General features: G+C 40.5%; 1 protein-coding gene across 1 annotated transcript; it reads right to left on the bottom strand.

The window, feature by feature from the left end:
• Positions 1-164: 164 nt before the first annotated feature.
• Positions 165-9135, bottom strand: LOC144742042 (E3 ubiquitin-protein ligase Itchy-like; the record flags this gene model as incomplete). The annotated part of the gene is given in 20 exon segments (XM_078624544.1): positions 165-298; positions 426-548; positions 550-582; positions 717-809; positions 1046-1117; positions 1438-1479; positions 1481-1511; positions 1659-1719; positions 1722-1786; positions 2442-2526; positions 2899-2968; positions 3595-3769; positions 4238-4333; positions 5197-5443; positions 5775-5956; positions 6097-6142; positions 7261-7395; positions 7526-7653; positions 8555-8696; positions 9066-9135. Coding segments are annotated over 20 exon segments (2030 nt in total), but the record flags the coding sequence as incomplete, so codon positions are not given.
• Between the last annotated feature and the right edge of the window lie 11125 nt (positions 9136-20260).

The following is a 20260-nucleotide window of genomic DNA, read 5'->3' as shown; positions in this document are numbered from 1 at the left end:
ACTAATTCTGTCTTTCCCCTCACTCGGGCTCAGACACTTTGATACGTCACAGAAAACTGCTAACTGTGCAAATGTCAGCAGCTTCCTTTAGGGGGCGTCAGCACAGATGCTGAAACAGAGTTCTCAGGGATCTTGGGTTAGGTGGTCTAGGTTCATGTGCTTACTTGATCCACATGAGAGAGTTGTAGAACTCAGGATCAATTGACTCCAGGTCTTTGAGGGCCAAAGGCTTGTTCAGGATGCGCTTGTAAAATGGCAGTGAGAAACCTGTGTCGATGAACTTGCCGTGGAACAGAGCCTGAGGGATGGAAGCGCAGGTCTTTCAGCAAGCTGTGTTGAAAATTCTTTGCACTCTTGCACTGCAAACTAATGATGTATTGGCATGTGTGTGTGTGCGTGTGTCCTGTGAGAGACACACAACGTACCATGGCGATGAAGCGTCCTATGAACTTGAAATACTTGAGGTGGTCAGGGTTGATGTTGGAGGCGGGGTTAATTTGGAGACAGTAGTTATCTTTACCGGCATATTCAAACAAGCAGTACATGGGGGTTCAACACCTCGTGGGACAACAGGAAGAACCACTCCCTGTGAGAGAGAGAGAGTGAGGAACACAACACAACTGAGGAATGGACGACAAATAGTTTCAATAAAGAAACAACTTGTGTTTAGGGCAGAAAATCACAATTCACTTGGTTAAATTGTTCTCATTTTGTACTTGCCTGGCAACTCCTCCGTAGTCCAGACCTTCTTCTCCAGGGAAGATGATCCATAGTCTCCTGCGCAGGTCCTGAGAGTTGAAGCTCATTATCTAAAACAGAGGCATTGACAAGTTAGTAGTGTATTTTGTGTCCTGCAAAACAATAATAATAGTTAATAATAACTATATCAACGGAACATGTTGATACATTTGATTCAGTTCACCCTCGCAAAAATGAAACATTGTAAACATTTCATTTCAGTACTGAATTTCCTTTGTGCTCATCTTTTTAAAAACATGTTTCCCTGTTTCAAGAATGTCGTTGTGATGGCAGCAGGTCACTTTACCTGTTGGAAGGAATCTTCAAACAGAGTTTTTCTTGTTACAGTGATTTTGATGTGTTGAGGCATTGACAGTTGCTGGAGGGGGGAAAAAAAGAGAACACAGCCTTATATGTACTGCACTGGTTTTAATACAGTCAGAACATGTTTTATTATGGGTTTTAAAACAAATAAAGATAGAACTTTAACGGATTATGCATCCATCCACAGTGCATTTGTTATGGTGATAAACTGACCAAAAGGTTCAACATCATTGTGAGCAAGATAAATTTGAGGCAATTTCCTGTGTGTACCTTGGACTAAGACTCGGAAAACAATGTCAGACAACAACTGGAATATGAAACAAATCAACAGTGTAGCTGTCACGGTTGTCTATAATGAACTCATGCGACTCATACCTGGCACCAGAATCTGAAGTACTGTACTTTGGCTTTGAAGTCCTCTAACGTAGGTGATCTGAGGTCCATTTTCTCTGAAATTGGAGAAATAAAGATGTTGACATAGTCTCAGTATCTCAGATAAGGGGGCTCTGACCTGGTTTTAAGAGGCAGATGGCTGGGACTGATACTGTTCACCAGTGACAGAGTTCACTTATTAGCAGTACTTTTGCGGGACTCACAGTGACGATTTTCCAGTGCGGGGGTCGATGTAAGTGGTGGTTCTCCTGTTGTGGTCTACAAGTAAGGGATACCATCTACGGTAAACCTCATCTCCCAGCCCTCTGGAAGTGGCTTCTCATTCAGCAACCTACGAAATGCGATTAGAGCAACATTAGAGTCTGATTACTTCAACAAACAGCAACACACTTATGTCACAAACACTGGTTTCAGTGTTTGTAGCTCTGAATTTGGTTCTTCAAAGGATTAGATAGTTACATACCGCCTGTGACGAACTGCTGCCATTATTTTGAGTGAAAGTGTTTTGTGCACACAAGATTAAAATTGTTTGTATAAACCCCATCAACACCAGGATTTCAAATGTGACGTTTCCAGAAAATAAATCCTCAGTCACATTGGTCACATCCAATCAATCAGGTCCAATCTGTTCTATAGCTATGGGTCCTCAAGTGTGTTTAATATTGACGGTCAAAATATCTGGTGTAAATAATAGACTCATGTAGTTTTGTTTAAATGAAAAACCTTGTTGTCTTTGTATTTTAGACCTAAAATACCTTCATGAATAACCATTCATTTCCTGTTTTCAAGTGTTCCTGTCTGCTCCTACAGGGAGTTTGTCCTTTAGTGTTATATGTGACTTCACACTTCACAGATGAACCGTGACTTCGGAGGCATTTCTTCATGTGAATGAACTCAATCAGGATTGCAGACAACATTTTATGGCCAGAGATAGACTGAACTCTGATAGATGTGAGCTGGGTAATACACAGCACAAAAATACTGACCCTTGTGTTCGGGGGTCCTCCCACTGTGTTGACCGTGTAGGATGATGCACAAAATAAACTCTGCCATTACTGTCTGTTCGCTTCTCTGAAAAGATACAATCAATTGGGCATTAACAAAAGTTAAAGTGGCACTATTATGTTCAGGCATATTGCAAATTTTATGTCAAATAAGAACAGATTACTTCATGTGTAAAATGAGGTGCACATTGAACTGATAACAGTAGAGAGCAAAAGTACCTGTATCACCTAAAGCACACACCCACAGATCGCCAGAGCTAAACAATAAATCTGAGAGCAGTCCAAGTCTTCTCATAAAGAAGTCATGTTACAACACAACACCGGTGCTCAAAGCCTGAAGTGTTGAGCTGAATCAGTATCTTCTACTGTATATAGATGCTGAAATGTGACAGATGAAATGCTACCAATGAGCCTTTGTTCTGTGCTATAGATGTTTTACCCCATCCATGAGGAAGAGGACCAAGTGGATCAAACTCCTTATTCTGTGTGGCTGGTGCCTGGTCTTGTGCCTACACAGCAGAAAAGGAGGCTTATTATTAGGATGCAGCTTCGTGATTTGTTTAAAACAAACAAACAAACAAAAAAATACTAAAAAAAACGTTATTATCATAATTAAAATGATAGCAAGACATCCGACTTTACAAGTGTGTTCACACCTACAGGCTTTATCACATGGAAATCAAACAGAGTTTTCCCACTTGATGAAGTATTGGGGACCAAATTCCTAATCAAGCATACAGAACCATAACAGAACTAAAAGGTCTGAATCACATGATCTGATTTATGATCATCACGAACTGATTTATGATCCAATAAACACTGGGACAATGGATTGAAGATGAATCAGACAATGTTTCCTTTTCAAACTAAATTATTTGGCTACAAAAGATAATAGTAACGCATCATAAGGGCGTTATTGCATAGACAGACAATGCAAACTAGAGCAAGATGAGACATTGTCGCAAGCTCATCAAACGATTCAGATATGAAAGCAACCTATGTAATATTTCATTGATCATCAACATCAGTAAGGTTACAATCAGGTCATGAACTTATTGCTTACACTATTGGCGGTGACCAGTGAGTTGCATGCTTACACTCCAAATGGCATCACATGACAAACGAGCACACTCACCCCAAATATGAACCTCTGGTTGAACTGCTGCATGGCGCCCTGCAGCTGGCTGCGCTGGTGCTGCCACTGCTCATAGTTGCGTACAGTTTCCGTTGTGGGACGCTGCCATGTGGTCGTTCGTGTGATGTGGTCCACAAAGTAGACCCTCCCCATTTGGTCGACACGGCGCTCCCACCTACAGACATGAATGGAGGAGAAAGGGAACATAAAAACTAGACTTGCACACTACTGCTTTTCTTAATCATTTAAAATAAAGTATATAAAAGATATTGCTTCAGCAGATACTGGACGTGTGTCATATCGGAGCATTCATGATAGTTTTCATTCGTTTGTCTTCTCCTGCTTGCTCCGGTTACGGGGTCACCAGCTCAACACAGGGCCACACTCACACTCACACACACCTCAGAATGCCAGAGTACCCGGAGAGAACTCACGCAGACACAGGAAGAGCACACAAACTCCACAGAGAAAGATCCCAGGGCAGGAAGCAAATCAGGGACGTTCTCGATATGACAGGACAGTGCAAACCACTGCTCCACCTTAGTTTTGTTTACATTAATTAAAATGAATTTCAAAATATATTTTGTGGTCATTAATCATCAATAATATGTTATCTTCTCATTATTTAAGTGAATGTTCTTACCCAGGGGGTAATGGTTCAGGACGTTCCCATGTCGTTCTCTTTTCCACGTGATCAACAAAATACACTCTGCCGTTCTGGTCCACCCTCTGCTCCCACCTACATAAAACAACAGCAATAAACGTGGGGCATGAGGTCATACTCCACAGCTCCTAGCCTAGATCATGAGTATTGAGTATTTTCATGTCATGCCATAACAGAAATGAGTCAGAAACACGGTCAGAATGTTCACAGAAATAATACGCAGAGCAGGTGTGGAAATGAACACACATTCAGCAACAAGGCAGCAACAGTTGTCAACCCGCTGAGACAGCGTGATTCAAAAACAATCAGGCAGCATCGAACACACATTTCTTGTACAAAACATTCCCCTATGGTATCTGCAATTACGTTCCTATAGATTTTAATGATGCTTCGAGGGGGAATCCAAACCAAACCAACCAGTAAATCCACTTCTGCTTTTGCTGTCAGGGTTTGCTGTCAGAGTCTACACAGTTGATCGAGAACCTTCTTCATTATTGTTATTTTGCTGGGGTGATGTATACACAGTCATTTAACTGGACTTTTTGCTCAGAGATGGTCCAATTCCTTTGGGACATGCTGATGGAGGCTTTTAGGGACTGTTGGAAAAGTAACAATCAATTAGAGGGTGCATGAGTCTGATATAGCTCTCCTTTAAAAATGAACATGAACCTGGACTATGAAAGAAATAGCGTCATAGGAACAAATGTTGGCAAGAGTGAATGATGAGGAAGAGAGGGGGCCATTGGACAGTTTGTACTACGAGCCTGTGAGACCAACTTGATATGAAGTAGCTGTGACTAAATATTATTCTTATCATTATGTGATTTTCTCTGTACTGGCATGGATATATAGGTACCATATACCAGGTACCCACTGTAATCCCTCTCATATGAACCTTATATATACATGGGAGACAATACAAGAATTAACTAACTAACCCAGGAGGCAATGGTCCAGAAGTGACTGACGGGACCCTTGGACTGACAGCTGGGGTGATGCTGCTGCTTGGCTGTCTGGTCGCTGTAGGTCCTGAGCAGGGTGCTGATGCTGGGTTCCTGTCTGAGCCCGCCAGAGGACTGGAGTCTGGGGCAGATGCTGATCCTGAAGCAGATGGTCGCACAGGCGTATCAGAAGCCAGCTGCGCATCGCTGGCCTCAGCAGGTACACAGTTGGTGCTGGAGGAGGCTGGGGAAGAGAGGCAGATGTCAGAGACAAAGGTTTTTTAGTATTTCTTTTTCATTTTACAAATTCAGATAGCTCAGCTGGACGAAGTTACAATAGATCGCTGGTGTGTGGCACCTATATGTAAATGCCAAAATAGAGTAATTCACATCCACAAATTACAACATAAAATAAAAAGAGAATATTTAAGAAACTTTTGTTTATATTATATTCATAATACATTCACCTTCCTCTGTTGCACACTTTATATTCATGTATATACTATACACAATAAAAAAAATTTTTAAAAAGACATTTTTGGGATTTAAGTTTGACCGATCAGCAAATGTCTGACCTGGTGAAGAGGTGGGCCTGCGTGGGGTTGGAGGAGGAGGTCTAGAAGGCCTGGGTGGTCGCAAGGGCCGCGTGCCCCTCGATGACACAGAGGGAGACCCTGTGCTGTTCACTGACCTACGGCCACTGGGAGAAGACCGGTGTTCTATGCTGTCCACCGCAGGAGAACTGTCTCTGCTACGCCTGTGAAGCAGCAGGATACAGGAAGTAAATAACCACAGAAACAACTAATATTTTTGGAAATGTTTGCAAAAGAATTTCAAATACTGTGGCAAATATGTCAACGTTTGACCTGGTGCAGACACAGCAGACAGAAGCGTTACCTTATGGAATAATCTCCATTAGGCTGTGATTCCCCGTTTGATTTATCTGTGGTAAAAAATCAAAGAATTACAGAAACACAATATCACTATGAAGGAACTCCTCTTTATGTGTGAAACTGTGGCCATTATTTCATTCACATAATTTGTTTAATTTTCTAAAAGCAATTATCATAACTGAGAACCATGTTTTTCATTGTGCATTAATCAATGTGGTGCTTATACCATCACTTTTAAGTGATATATTAACAGCTGCGAACAAGCAGCCAACAAGGCCATTCAAAGTTGATTCTGGTCACAAAAGACTTGTGTTTATGTCAGTGGTAATAAAGGAGCATCTGAAGACTAGTCTGTTGTTTGTAGCATGCAGCCTCAGGCTATTTAGTTTATTTGTGGGAAAATTCCACATATTGTTTTGTGTTTAAAATAATACTGACGGGCCAGTGCTGTGCATTTTCACACTGGATTTGGAAACAAGGATAAACCGGTAGCAAGAAAAACACTTGCATTTGCCAATTGTTTTTCAGGTTTTCTGAATATTTATTTAAGCTGTTTGTGATACATGCTGACTGATGACCACTATGAGTTTCAGTACATGTTGTAACTTCTTAATCTACGCTAAAAACATCAAGACATACTGCACAACTAATGATACTCGCATTCTGATCTGTGTTCCATCAAAACAGAGAACAAATCTGGATTATTTTACTTAGTCTGGCTGATTCACAAAAATTTGCTCCCATCATCCTACTTTATGGGACTCTGCTCAGTAAACATGGAAAATTATACATTTTTGTGTCCGATGGCAGAAACAGCCTGCTGATATTTTTTCTTGTGTATGGACTTGCAATGTAGTCTATGATTCAGCAGGGTTCATACAGGGCAACATAACCCTACTTACTGTGTTATTAATACAGTATGTGCACTTATACAGATGTGTGCAATTGGATAACTTGCACTGATAATATGCACTGTCAGAAATAGGTCAATAAAAATATATCATCACATACTTTTATCTAAATACATGAGTCACTGATCTGCCACGCGTTGGTTTTCTATAAATTATTTGGTGCACATGCCAGAATTTTTCTTTAAATGTTACTTTACATTGACATTGGGACTAGTCTGACTAGTCAGCTTGTTTGCCTTCAGGGGTTCCTGACTTACTGTGATGGTTGACTTCAGCTGTGGCGAATACCTCCGGGTCAACAGTCATGCCATCCAAGCAGACGGAGAGGTCTCCCACCACATCTGACTGATCTCGATCAGCACAGAGCTGAATGGTCTGAACCACCTCTGAGACTACATGAAGAAGACAAACGACAATCAGTGATGTCTCAGATATTGGTAACAAGGGGAAATGTTTTCCTCATCTCTGTTGAGTTACGTCACAGGTTGGGGTTACAAGGAAGGAAAGGAAGGCGTGTAATACTCACTTTCATGTCATTGGACTTCAGTGTCTCGCTGACATCCAGCGTGGCCATGCCAAGTAAAATGTCGGACTTCAGTGTCTGATGGCTCCATACACGAAACACCAGTTTGCTGAATGGAGTCACAATCCTGTTTGGAACAAACGACTGGGTGAGTGCAGTAATTTCTCAATTGAGGATGTTAAAACTAATTTACCATATTCTGACCATGTTCACCAAATGTATGTCGACCCTTCTTTTCAGCATACCAGACAAATCTGCTCTTCTATACTCCGAAGCAATTTACAAAACAAATGTAGTTAGATGCGACAGCTTGCACTCACTGACATTTGAATCTTATGAGTGCTTGGTTTAGTTAATATTATGAAACAAATCAGAATTACTGGGAGCAGTTTGCAATAAAATGAGATGACATTCACTTTATTAATCCCACAATGGGAAAATCTTCTATCAGGGAAATCCAAAGAAATAAAGCCTATAAAGCCTGAAATAAAGTTCAGACATTTTTCAGGGACAAGTGTAACAAGCTGGCACTGTGACCGTCACAGGAACTGACATTTGTGGATGGACTCAGATCCTGTTACAGCCAATTGTAAACACTTGTGATAATAATTCTGCCCCCATGGGGCCAAGTGAAACTAGAGAAGAAGTTTATATTAAGAAGGTCACAGTGAACACCAGAAGATGCTGGCCAGGCTAAAATTAACACAGCACCGATATGTGAATGTGTCTGAGTGCAGAAAGTCAAGTGTTGTTTGTGCAACAAATATACAATGTACAAGATTCCTGTAAATTTACCAGACAACACTCAAAGAATCACGATGCAGGACATATCAATGGAGACTATTTGTTATGTCTGCAATCATATGCAGTTTTGGGGAGGTCTATGTACTTGCGTATGTACTTGCGTATGTACTCCAAGGGCCTGGGCAGTACAGCAAAGCAAAGCAAATCTACAGGCACTAGTTTTGTTTTCTGATCAAAATGTATTCTGGGTGGGTGTCACGGATCCTCTTATGACTTCAACTTACACAGTGAGCGGCTGCTTCCATTTTGGGCTGTGGGTGTTGTTGCATTTCTCTGTTTTCTTGGACTGGCCATCGACCGTCACTTCCACATAAGGACTGGGACCAAACCAGTTCTTCTTGTTCTCTTTGAGTTTCGCTGATAGCACTGAAAGAGGAAGGAAGTGACATGAGACCGTGACAGTGGTTTGTCACGATGGTCCCAGAAATAAGGAAGAAAATGCCAGCGGGGTTCAATTAAAATCTCAGACCAAAAAACATATTACTATTGTATTGATTTATTGACATTGGACATGTTTCATTCATATTTAAAAAGAGACTCTTTATGTGTAAAATGTGGCGCTGAGAACAAAACGAGAGTAATATGTAATAGTAATATGTAATCATAGGTGTAAACATTGTGCATGTCTCTTTTGTAGTTTACCTTATTTTTCATCTTTATCCCTCTTTACACATTTTGCGTGAGAGATATTTTGGATTCTATTTATATGTGCACATGTGTTGGAGTGTGACTTACCGATGATTTGTAGCTGCGCTTTCATAGGGCAACCGTTGGAACTGCCGGACTTGGTAACTTCACTCGCCATGACATCTGGCTGGGATGGAGGCCTGCAGGACAGACAACAAATCATTAGGTTGTTGTCAAGTAGGCGTTCGACTGCTGCAACTTGGTAGCAGAGCTGAGGTCACTTACAGGAAATATATTACATCTACAAAATGAAATTAAACACCTTTCTGAAGTATCAAACAAACAGAGCTCTAACAACTTTTAAGCTTTTAATCAGAGACTCCAGTCAAATCCCTTTTTACGCTATTTATTATTACAAAATAAAAACCCAAATTTCCATCAATTTTTTGTGCCAGCAATCATCATCCATGACTAAGAAACAATCATCAGTGGATCAGTCACAATTATAGGAAGACAATGTAGAATATGTTAAAGACAAACATCATCAAAATAAAGCTTTCTGTCACCATAACTTCCATATCATTATGATTGTGTTGCCTTAAAAACATCCCTATGTGCACTTCTTTTGTCTGCATTTATGTCCTTTTACTACAGAAGACGTTTCAATAGTTTTCTTCTTGAACTACAAACCAGCTTTACACTTTCCATTTGCAGTACAAGAAAAACAAGAAACGTCAGCCAGGTTCTAACACCCAATGCAGCCATCAGCACTGGGAAAGAGCTTTTTCCTTTGGAGATTAAGAACTGACATTCTGTGGCCTTTGGAATAATAAGAAGCCGCAAAACTACTTATCAATATAGTGGTTAATATCATTTTTTTCTGGATAGTTAACATAAACAAACTCTATGTTTATGTCTTTCCCTCTTGAAAATGAACCAGATGAACCTTTAAGACACTGTACCACCAATCTGTTCTCTCACTACCTTCTGTAAGTGCCTAATCTGTGCATCACCAACGCAAAAAGGTATTTCTAATCATTGTGTAAAAATGATTCCCCTGCTCGTAGCTAAGGGCTGAAGAAGTAGCTTTAGGTAAAGTCAGTATCTTATCCACTTGGATTGGCCCTGGTTTGTCAGCACACCAACCCAATCTCACCAATACAGAAAATACTCGAGGAGACTGGCATCAACACCTGATGTTTGCCCTTCACGTTCCACATCACCAATCGCTTTCACAAACAGTCCACTGTGGCACCAGTGGAAATATTTTCAGATACACAAACAACTGGCATGGTTGGTTTCAGGAATATTACCTTCTAAACAGGTCATACAAACCATAATTCAGGAGCAACAAAGCATCGTCATTGTCTGTGAAAGTCAGGAATCTGTTCCTGAGATCTTCCTACAATCTGCTCTGTTATATGTCGTCAAGTATGCACACGGTGGAGCACAAGAAAGTGAAGAGATAAACTTTCACTGTGGCTGCTGCGTTGGTGCTGGTCAATAATTCATTGCGACTGCTGACCTTGCAGTCTTGGCTGACTTAGTTCAGTGGTAGGTGCTGAATATTAAACCCTACACATAACCTGTATTAACTTTACTCGGGCTCTGATGCATCTGGATTTGCGAGTTTGGGCATGGGACAAACCACCTCCTTTAAATGTGACGACAATGAAGAAAGAGGCGGTGGACTATTAGATGACTGGACAAACACAAACACCATTTTAACTGTACATGGAGTGGTGAGCGCGACTAACACCTATGTTCATTTTAACAGTGGACTGGATTTGAATTGTAACACTGAAGCTCTCTATTGAAAGGGACAGAGAAGACTACATCTTCAACATGCTAAGGTCCAGTGCAGCAAGGTGTTGAATATCAATATCAACAGCAGTTTGTTATTTCAACAGGCAACAGCATCAGAGCCAGCGTCACAAAGAAACCAAACATGCTATCAAGGAGGCTGGCTCTGCTCTGGAATCCCTCAGGAATAGACTGTTGAGAGAGGGATGTTCACACACTGCTCAGCAAAAGGAACAACACACATCCTCCGTACAACCTGCTGATCAGACAACAGAGTATCTTGTATTAGAGGCTCCAATAAGTCCACTAAAACAAGACCAAGAACTCATACCTGTCTTCCGAAGTACAAATTTACAATATGCTCTGTATGCATCTTCTGGAAGACAAGGCATGGAATGCAAACTCCACATTCAGTTCCAAGGTGAATGAATGAATGTTAAAACCTATCATAGTTCTAGACTTCATTACACTTTATAAACTTGTATTCCAGTATTTTACGTCAATTTACTTTTTAGCTTTTAATAGTTTAAGCTTTTGTGTCAGTGTTTTTTAATTAACGTTTCTTCTTTCTACTAATTTATTTTAATATATTTAATTCTTCTGATTCTCTTTTTAATGTTGTGCATTTTTGTGCTTTTTTCAATTCACTTTTGCTGCAATGAGATAATAAGAAACCAAGCCAAGAAGCAAGAAAATCTTTTAAGCCATGATCTAGTCTCTACTTTTCCTGTAAAAGTAAACAACCATGAACACAGGTTCACTCTCCAGGAGCCATTTCAACAAAGTTAATTGATCCTGAAATGAGGAAAACTCTGAGAAATGTTCAATTCCTCCACATTAACTGACAGAAATAAACATCTTTCAAGTTTTCATATTTTTGGGGGTGGGGGGAACAGTTTGTAGTCATTTCAGGATGAACAGATGGTTTTCCACTGAACCTGCTACTTGGAATGGTCCCTGATCCCAGATGACTCCGATATTATACTGGCAAATAACAACAAATGACCTGTCAAACTTGATCTGTTTCTCTTCTTCTCTTCTAATTTTTTTCAGCTGTCACACTTCCAGTCAGAACAGTTGCTGTTAATGAACAATGAAAAACAAAACTGGGAAAAGAAGGCGGCTGGTGACGCAGGTAACCACCTGCTCGGCAAAGCTTATTATTACGTCTGACAACAGTTGTTCACTGCACTGTCTTTCAAACGAGAACCGCAAATATTCCAAAAAGTGTTGACAAATCTTAAACTGGGACGTATGTCCATTTCATAGCGTTTGGGTACTTTGTGTTCAGAATGTGAGGTCAATTATAGAGCCTCGCGAAACAGTCCCATTCTGTCCATGTACAAACATGGAATGTAGCTTAAAAATAATTAGAAAACGCCAACAACTTATATTGCGCACACGTTAAGAAACATGACACGCTCTCTGACTCTTGCGAATATGAATATAACTACTTTTACTAGACGTTTGCAGCTCGAAAACGAGTTATTTTAAAGATGGAAATAAAATAACACATTTCGACGTTAACCAAACTATGTTAGCGCTGGATAAGGAGCTAACGCTAAACTAGTTAGCCGTACAGTGGGGAGCAGCATATCCTAACGTATTTAAATGGCATATATACAGTGTCTATTTGCTGTGACAGCGTGGTAACAAGAGTTGCTGGGTACATGTTGAATGTCTGCTGGCCACCAGTGCTAGCAGCCTGCTGCCATCCCAGCCCTGGCTAACCGATAGCCTGCTAGCTTGTGTCATCATCATGGCAGACTGGAAATCCCAAAGTCCGACGGGTGAGAGAGAATAAATAACCTCCGCTGGACGTCTCGTAATTGATCTATATTGCTTACCCGAATCAAGAGAAGACAGTGATGCCGCTGTTGTGAAAACACGGCCGTCGGTTTGAGCGATGTTTAGGTTTAACTCGGTGATTTACTTCAAGGAAGCAGAAACTTCCACCATCTTCGTAAACTCGCGTCACGTGACTGTGGGTGGACCCTGCGTCTGTCCCGCTGTGTTTTGGACAATCTGACAGCTGTGATCGATACAGACAAATGTCGATTATAAATCACAAACCGATATCACCGATTCGGTACGTGCTCAGTAGTAATGACAGTGAATACGAAACAGGAATCACCTGTTCTGTTTTGAGGAGCCTGTACATTTGGTATTGGTGGAATAATATAACCAAGTGCCAACAATGAACAAGAGATGGCGCAGTTGGACTTCCCAGATGACAGCTAGTCAGTTGATGTTTTTATCGTTATGTATTAAATAAGTTGAAACAAAGAAAATAGTTATTTTTGATTTACGTTATTATCGACAGATAATATGTTCAATGTTACCAAATCAAGACTTTGTCTAAACAGTGAATGTTACTCTGACTATACGTCTGTGTGATGAATTTGAGTTGTGTCATACCTTAATATTTCAGCTGGAAATTTCATATTTCATTTTATTTACAATGGGGTTTTATATACGTTTTTTTCTTGTTTTTACTTTTACAAAACTGAGGTTTGCGTTTGGATATATTCTAAGTCATTTTGTTACTCTTACTGACAATATTGTGTATTATGTTATTGACAATATTGTGAGTTACATTCTGTGTGTATTACATTCTGCTTGTGTGTGTCTGTGCTTACACACACACACACACACACACACACACGCACACGCACACTGTCACTTTAAATTCTCCCGCTGTGGAAGATTAAGAGATTATTGTTCATTTGTTGATTTCCTTCCCCCAGTGGCGTGAAATTCAATTAATCAATTTTCAACAAAAATGTTGTTTCATATACTGTGTGCAAAACCCAAATGCGTTCGCGTAATGGTATTTTATTTTGAAAGGAGCAACCGGAAAAACGGTTGGTGTGCGTAGAGCTGGCCGGGAGCAGTGAGTGTTTGTCAGCAGCAGCATGAGACACTTTCTGCTCGGAGATGTGATATTTGAAGGAAAAGTGAGTTTGACAGAACAATTAAAGCAAAGGTAAGTTAATGGTTTTCATTTTCTATTTACACAATAATTTCAACCAGTCGTCACTTGTTGCACTCATGTCCAGCCACTTAAACAAACATAGACACCTACATGTTGACGATTCTTCAATGACAGGCATGGATAAGAGAGAGAGAGAGAGAGAGAAATGGATTAAATGCCCTACACATTGTTGATTGTATTAGTGTGCTAACATATGACCACAGAGCAGGAGTGACTGTGGTTGCAGTGAGAGTCAGTGTATCCCTGAGGATGAAGGCAGGTTGAGGGAAGGGCACACCCTGAGCTGGCCTCTTGCCTGCTTCCACAGTTCCAGGCTACATCTGTGAGACATGGAAATAGAAAAACAATAGACCATTGGAAATGGAACAGAATGGCACACACACACACACACACACACACACATTCACACCGCACACAAATTGAGGAGAAGCTTCTCATCATAGATGTTTTCATGTTTTATGTCACAACAATATCAATTATATGCACAAAACAAAGAAGACAACATTGTTTTGCTGCTGTTTGATTAACTTTCACATCACCAACTAACCCATGCAGTAGAAAAAACAATGCCAGGCGTGTGCACACACTCATATAAATAGCCTGACATCCACTTATTTGCATTTCTCCTGAGTGATTTTCATCCACTTGCACATGTAGCAATTCAATAATTTACTTCCTGTACCATATTTCATCTCTCAGCATAAGTCATATAAATGTTTACTTTATAGTTGTTCGCATGATTGGGAAAACCTAGTGTATATTTCTACATACTATGAGGATGTCTTTCTTAACCACAAACTTGCTTGGGCAACATTTGTTAGGCAGGTTTTATTTCACCGGTAGAGGCTGTTTCCATGTTTGCTTTGTGCGGCTTCTATCTATAATTGCCCTATCTGAGTAGAGTGCCTACAGGGATACGCCGTACACCCTCCGCCTTATGTGTTGCCAAGTTGTAATCCTCACTCTCACGACACTGATCTGAGGTCAGATCAGGGCTCTCTTGACTTTTAAATTACTTGGAGTGATTCCTAAACTCTGCGGTCTGACCGTGCATCTGCCTTTGGGAGCTTTCGCCCGGTAAACCTCCAGTGTCCCCTCTGTGTCTTTGAGTGGAACGGACGGCTCTTGTTATCAGTGTATTAATAGGTGTTCTGACTGCTACTTTGGTCCTCAACCCTCTCCCCCACCCCCACAAACCTCTTTCCCATTGCTGCCCTCTTTCATAACACAAACAACCCCCACCCCACTAAGATACCTGAAAAAACATGTTCTTATTTTAGACTGAGCAGAGGATAACTGGGGCCCTAGTTTCAGAATTGGCTGACTAGCATCTTATTAGCATCATATGCCAGCTACAACTTGGCATCAAACGAGATGAAAACTTCCATGATTGTCTACAGACAAGCACAAGTTTGTACTCATATATTCATAAGGCAGTTCGTGGGTGTCTTCTGTATTACCTACATACACACATTAGTGCTGCCTGCTAAATCAATTTTCAACCGTACAAGAGCACGTCTGATGAAGTGAACTTAAAAAAGGTCTAAATGTTGATAAATGCAGCAAAATAATTTACTGAACTTGTGCCTTTTTGACCATAGAAAATAGAACGTGAACTATTCTGAATTGACTGGTCTTATTTGGTCTTGTGTGTCCACATAATGACTGACGCAACGCAACTGGATCTCAATTTGTATTCAAGTCTTCTGGGGGTGCGTTTGCATTAGTATGTAAATCTGTTCACTTGAGCATTACATGTTTGTAAATCCTGGCTAAAGATATTCAAGTGGTACTCGTGGCAAATAAGATATCACTGGATCTACAATGGACAACATCAGCGCTACCCATTGTATAAAACCATAACCAGTCACACATTTTGTTCCTCTGTGGGTCATTGAATGAGTGAGTTAGTGTTTGTCAGTGAGAAGAAAATAATCAGTAGATGCTTCGCTGGTGAGCAAAGTGTCATGCTGACCATATCTGAGACTGGTGCCAGGCCTCTCCCACTGCTTGATAAGTGGCCGAGACCTCTTAAGTTTTATGGATAATGCTGCGTTCCATTTGTATTGGATGGCCAAGGTTGTAACTCGTGGTGACATAATTGGAGGGTGAAAACCGGAGTAGTTTGCATTCCAATTTATTTTCCGTTAACATAGCAGGTCAGAAAATGTTAGTTCTAAGTTGTCAAACAACCCATTCTGTGTTGTTCCATGCTCAACGACACAGTAACAGCATTCGAAATGACAACAAAAATAAAGCAGTTCTGTGTGTACGCGTCATGGAAATTCATACAAAAACAATAAAAACTCAATTTATACCGACAGATAATACTGGGGACCACCATATTGAATTATGAATCAAAGATTCAACTTATTGGTCGGACTGCCGAGGTAAAGGGGGCATTTGGTTTCCAACTTCCTGTCAGCAGCTTGGAAAATGACTTGGAAAATGACCTCGGGCAACAATTGGATCGCACTACAGTTGCTATATTGGCGATTGTCCTGTGTCTTACTCCTGCCAGCAGCCATCAGTGTCAGCTGCCTAGTGGGAACGCTTCCATTTGGAGACGGGTGATCATGTTATGGTTTGATCACGTTAGGCCTCTGTATGTTTCTCTTCTGCCTGAGCTGCTTTTACAGCCCAAGGGACATTGAATAATGAAAAAAAAAAAGGCAGGATGGCGTAGTTCCAAGATGGAGAAGCTATTTTCAGGGTCTAGCTATGGGAAATAAGTCATTTGTGGGCAGCGCTGTCGATGTAAATCTGGGTGCTGCTGGGTGTGCAGGTTCTCATGAGTGATACTGGGTCAGACGACTTTTCATTGAACCTGATGACAGAAACACTGGATTGAAAGGCTCGGGACAGGCAAGGAGTTCATATTGTAAAACAGGTACAGAGCCACTGACCCAAACAATTTATTCAAAGTTTAAATGTCTGAGCAAAGAGAAACCTTTGTTCTTTGTGCGGTTCATTGTCTCATTCAGTGACCTGTGAGCTGCAGAAGAGCTCTGTTTGACCTCTGAACTCTTTGGTGGTCGTTGCATAAGAGCATCTTTTGTTGTTTGTTGTCGGTCATTGTGTTGCGTACAAATGTACAGGAAAACATGAATAACTGAGTGTATTACCAGAAAGATTTCTGGTTCACATCCACACATGTTAGAATATATGAAATATGAATAATATATAGAATAAGATATAAAGTAAAATAAATGTATGTTTTGTTTTACAGCATAGTGGAACTAACTTTAGTAACGGAATCCTCCGAGCACAATAAGTTCCCAAAAAGCAACCGTCGTCACTCAGAGCAGCCTTTGAAGCACTAATCAAATCAAACGGGTCCCTTGATCATTTTGGATGAACTGCTTACAGTGAGATCAGAGTTGTTTTCCCACTCCGCACTGAAATGCCAGTGTTACTGGAAGAAATTACTTCCTGCCCGACAGTCTGGACATTCAGTATGACAGACTGGATGCTCTTCAACCTCAGACGGATTTGATATGTGGAGCAGGAGCTGCCCAGACTCTTCCAGAATAAGAATGTTTATTAGCTGTCACCCTGATGGAGGGTGTGAGTACACAGGGGGTTGTCCTGTGGACTGTAAAGTCCATCCAGGCAATTGGAATTGGCCAAAAATTGAGGTTAATTGAACTGAAATTCTTTATGTGCGAGGAAAGTATAATTTCCAGGTCAGACAGGAACAAGGGGGGAGAGGAGATGGGGAGAGACGTCAATACTAATGACGGCAATAACATTACCTGTCACATCAATTAGTGGATGTGAAACAAAAAACAAGCAACCGTAGCTTGTAAACACACATTGAGTTGATTACAAAGGCATTATAATGATGACATGTACTATTTATTGTGTGAAAGTTGGTGAATGACTTTTTATTAACAAAGACTGAAGGAGCTGCTGACGAAAGCCCCTCCCACGTTCCTTTGTGTGTTTGTAACAATGGCTTATTTTTAACCCGTTGCGCTGTTTAGAAGTGTTAGAGGGGCAAGAGAGGGGAGGAAGCGGTTGCAGGATGACACAAGAAGATAATAGCGTCCTCCTCATCCTTCATCCTTCCTGCAACCTTGTCATACAGGTCATACACATGCACACCGTCAGTCTAGATGTATGTATGTATGTATGTATGTATGTATCTTTAGAGGTGACACGGTTAGCACTGTCACCTCACAGCAAGAACGTCCAAGGTTCCTGGGCTCTTTCTGTGTGGAGTTTGCATGCTCTCCTCATGTCTGCACGGGTTCTCTGGCTTCCTCCCACCTCTTACAGCATGCTGCACATTGTAAGTGTAGAAATGCATGTTTATATATCAAGTAGATGAGAGGGAATTCAGCTATTGAATTGCTGGCGAAACTGATATGAGTATGGATGGATAATGAGTTTGCTTGCTCATTTAGTACTGTTTTCTGTTAGTAGAAGGCAGAAGATCTGACGTTACTGTCTGAAAACTGCCTGGTTATACATTATTTCAGGGGCCTGTTCAAGAAAGCAGGTTTAGTGAAAACCCTGACTTTGTTCATCCTGAAATGTCTTTAAATGTATTTCTTTGATTTGATTTATTTCAGTTTACATGAAAACAGATCTTTCCTCCTTTCAGGAATCGAACCTTGGACAGTCTCTTGAACAGTTTCGGCACAGAACAATACATGTCAGTGTCTGTTTCCCTTTCCAGTAAATGTGTTTTCTCCTCTCAGCTTCTCCGTTGGTGTATTTCTGGTATTTAATCTTATCTCTGTCAAACACTCCCATCATACTGTACAACAGTGTGTAATTGTACCTTTGCGCTGTATTTGTTTAAGTTATCTCATAAAATAATATTGTCTCCTTTGCGATTCGTAGCAGCAGTCGTTTCTTTTGTCATTGTTATTCTTATTATCATTTTCATTTTGTATACTTTATTTTTTATTTTCTACTTACTTTTTATAATTGGTCCGTGTTTTATTTTATATAGAGCTTTTTATATGAAAGCTCTTCAAAATTCCTGCTGCTCCCGACCTGAGGCAGCGAGGACCTCTGGGGTCTGTTTTACGTCGCACAACATCTGCAGTCCATCTGAGTGGGAGGGTCAGTAAACCTAAATCTGGAAGAGCAAAACAACAATATTTGGGTTTCCCATCATCCTGCTTGATGACCTGTGAACCCCAGAGACCAGTGTGACTCTCACAGCAAAGTTTACGGACATGAGGTTTTTCCAAATAAATCACTGTGAGATCAGGACTGTAACGGACAGTGAATTGGACATTGGACAAACACCAGATAGACAGATACTTTATTGTATCTCCCAAGAGAAATTCACAAACATTGTTCAAAGTAAAGCTTACTTTTTAGAAAATAAATGAAATCCACATCAGGGACTGTTTGCTACATATTTATAAAACTGTATAGAACTTATTCAGCAATATTAAATGGAATATATGTACTCAACAATTTATTATTGTCAATATATGCACGTTGTTTCAGTAGGCCACATAATGTTTACTATTTCTGTGATATCAAAAACTCTGCACTTTCAGATGAAACTAGATTTAAAGTAGCTTCTGTATTATTTCCATATTTGGTATTATACATCATCTTTCTGCGTCTTTTCATTCTTTTGTATCAGTCAAGTCTAAGGGCAAAGTCTGCGTTATTGTCAATCTCTACCACATGTTTAGATTGAAATATCGTTGTTTCTCAAGCAAAATAAATAATTTTTTATAAGTATTTTTTTTTCTTTCACCGATCAGGAGCAGTTCCATTGTACTATGTACAATGACAATACAGACATATTCAGTTCTTTTCTACAGTGACGGTTACAGGAGCTGCAGAGATGCTAATTTCACCAGAAATAAGTTGTAATGTTAAGTATTTCCCCGCAGTGTTACTCTCCTGTGTCCAGGAGAAAAAAGGACACGGCAAAGAGCTTTTACCTTGAAATCTTCGGTTGCCAATAGACACTGCTGCAGCTCTTCTGTCATCGTACCTCAGTAGTCTGTTTCAGTGCCTGGCACTCGACTACATAACACATAAAACTGGACAGAGCCTGATGTGGGTTTGGGAAGGCTGGTAATGTTCTTATAATCAAAGCAGTTGGTGTGTGTGTGTGTGTGTGTGTGTGTGTGTGTGTGTGTGTGTGTGTGTGTGTGTCTTTAAATGGGAACTAGTGTGTATTCTTCGGTGTTATGAACTGGAGTATCCCACATGTACTTGACGCGTGGCTAAGGGAGGCTTTCTACAGCTGTTATCAGACAAGCAAAGTGCACATTTCAGTTCGACAATGACTGTTTTCAGACACACGTCAGCATCACACAGTCGACCCAAATGAGAGCTCCTTCAGAGATGCATGAACACAATTACTTGGTTTCACTTGCTCTTCACTGTCTGCGGTCCTTTCACAACCATGTAAACAAAACCCAAAGGAAACAACTCAGCGGTGAACATTGTATTGGAGTTTGTATTTTATTTGAATCAAATTGTCAGGACCAGCTGTGTTGGAAAGTTAAGAAAATAAGAA

Source organism: Lampetra planeri, unplaced genomic scaffold, assembly GCF_965212315.1.
Source record: "Lampetra planeri unplaced genomic scaffold, kcLamPlan1.2.h2 scaffold_829, whole genome shotgun sequence".
Taxonomy (NCBI): Eukaryota; Metazoa; Chordata; class Hyperoartia; order Petromyzontiformes; family Petromyzontidae; genus Lampetra; species Lampetra planeri.
The sequence above is the reverse complement of the archived record's forward strand: the minus strand, read 5'-3'. Positions and strand labels throughout refer to the sequence as shown.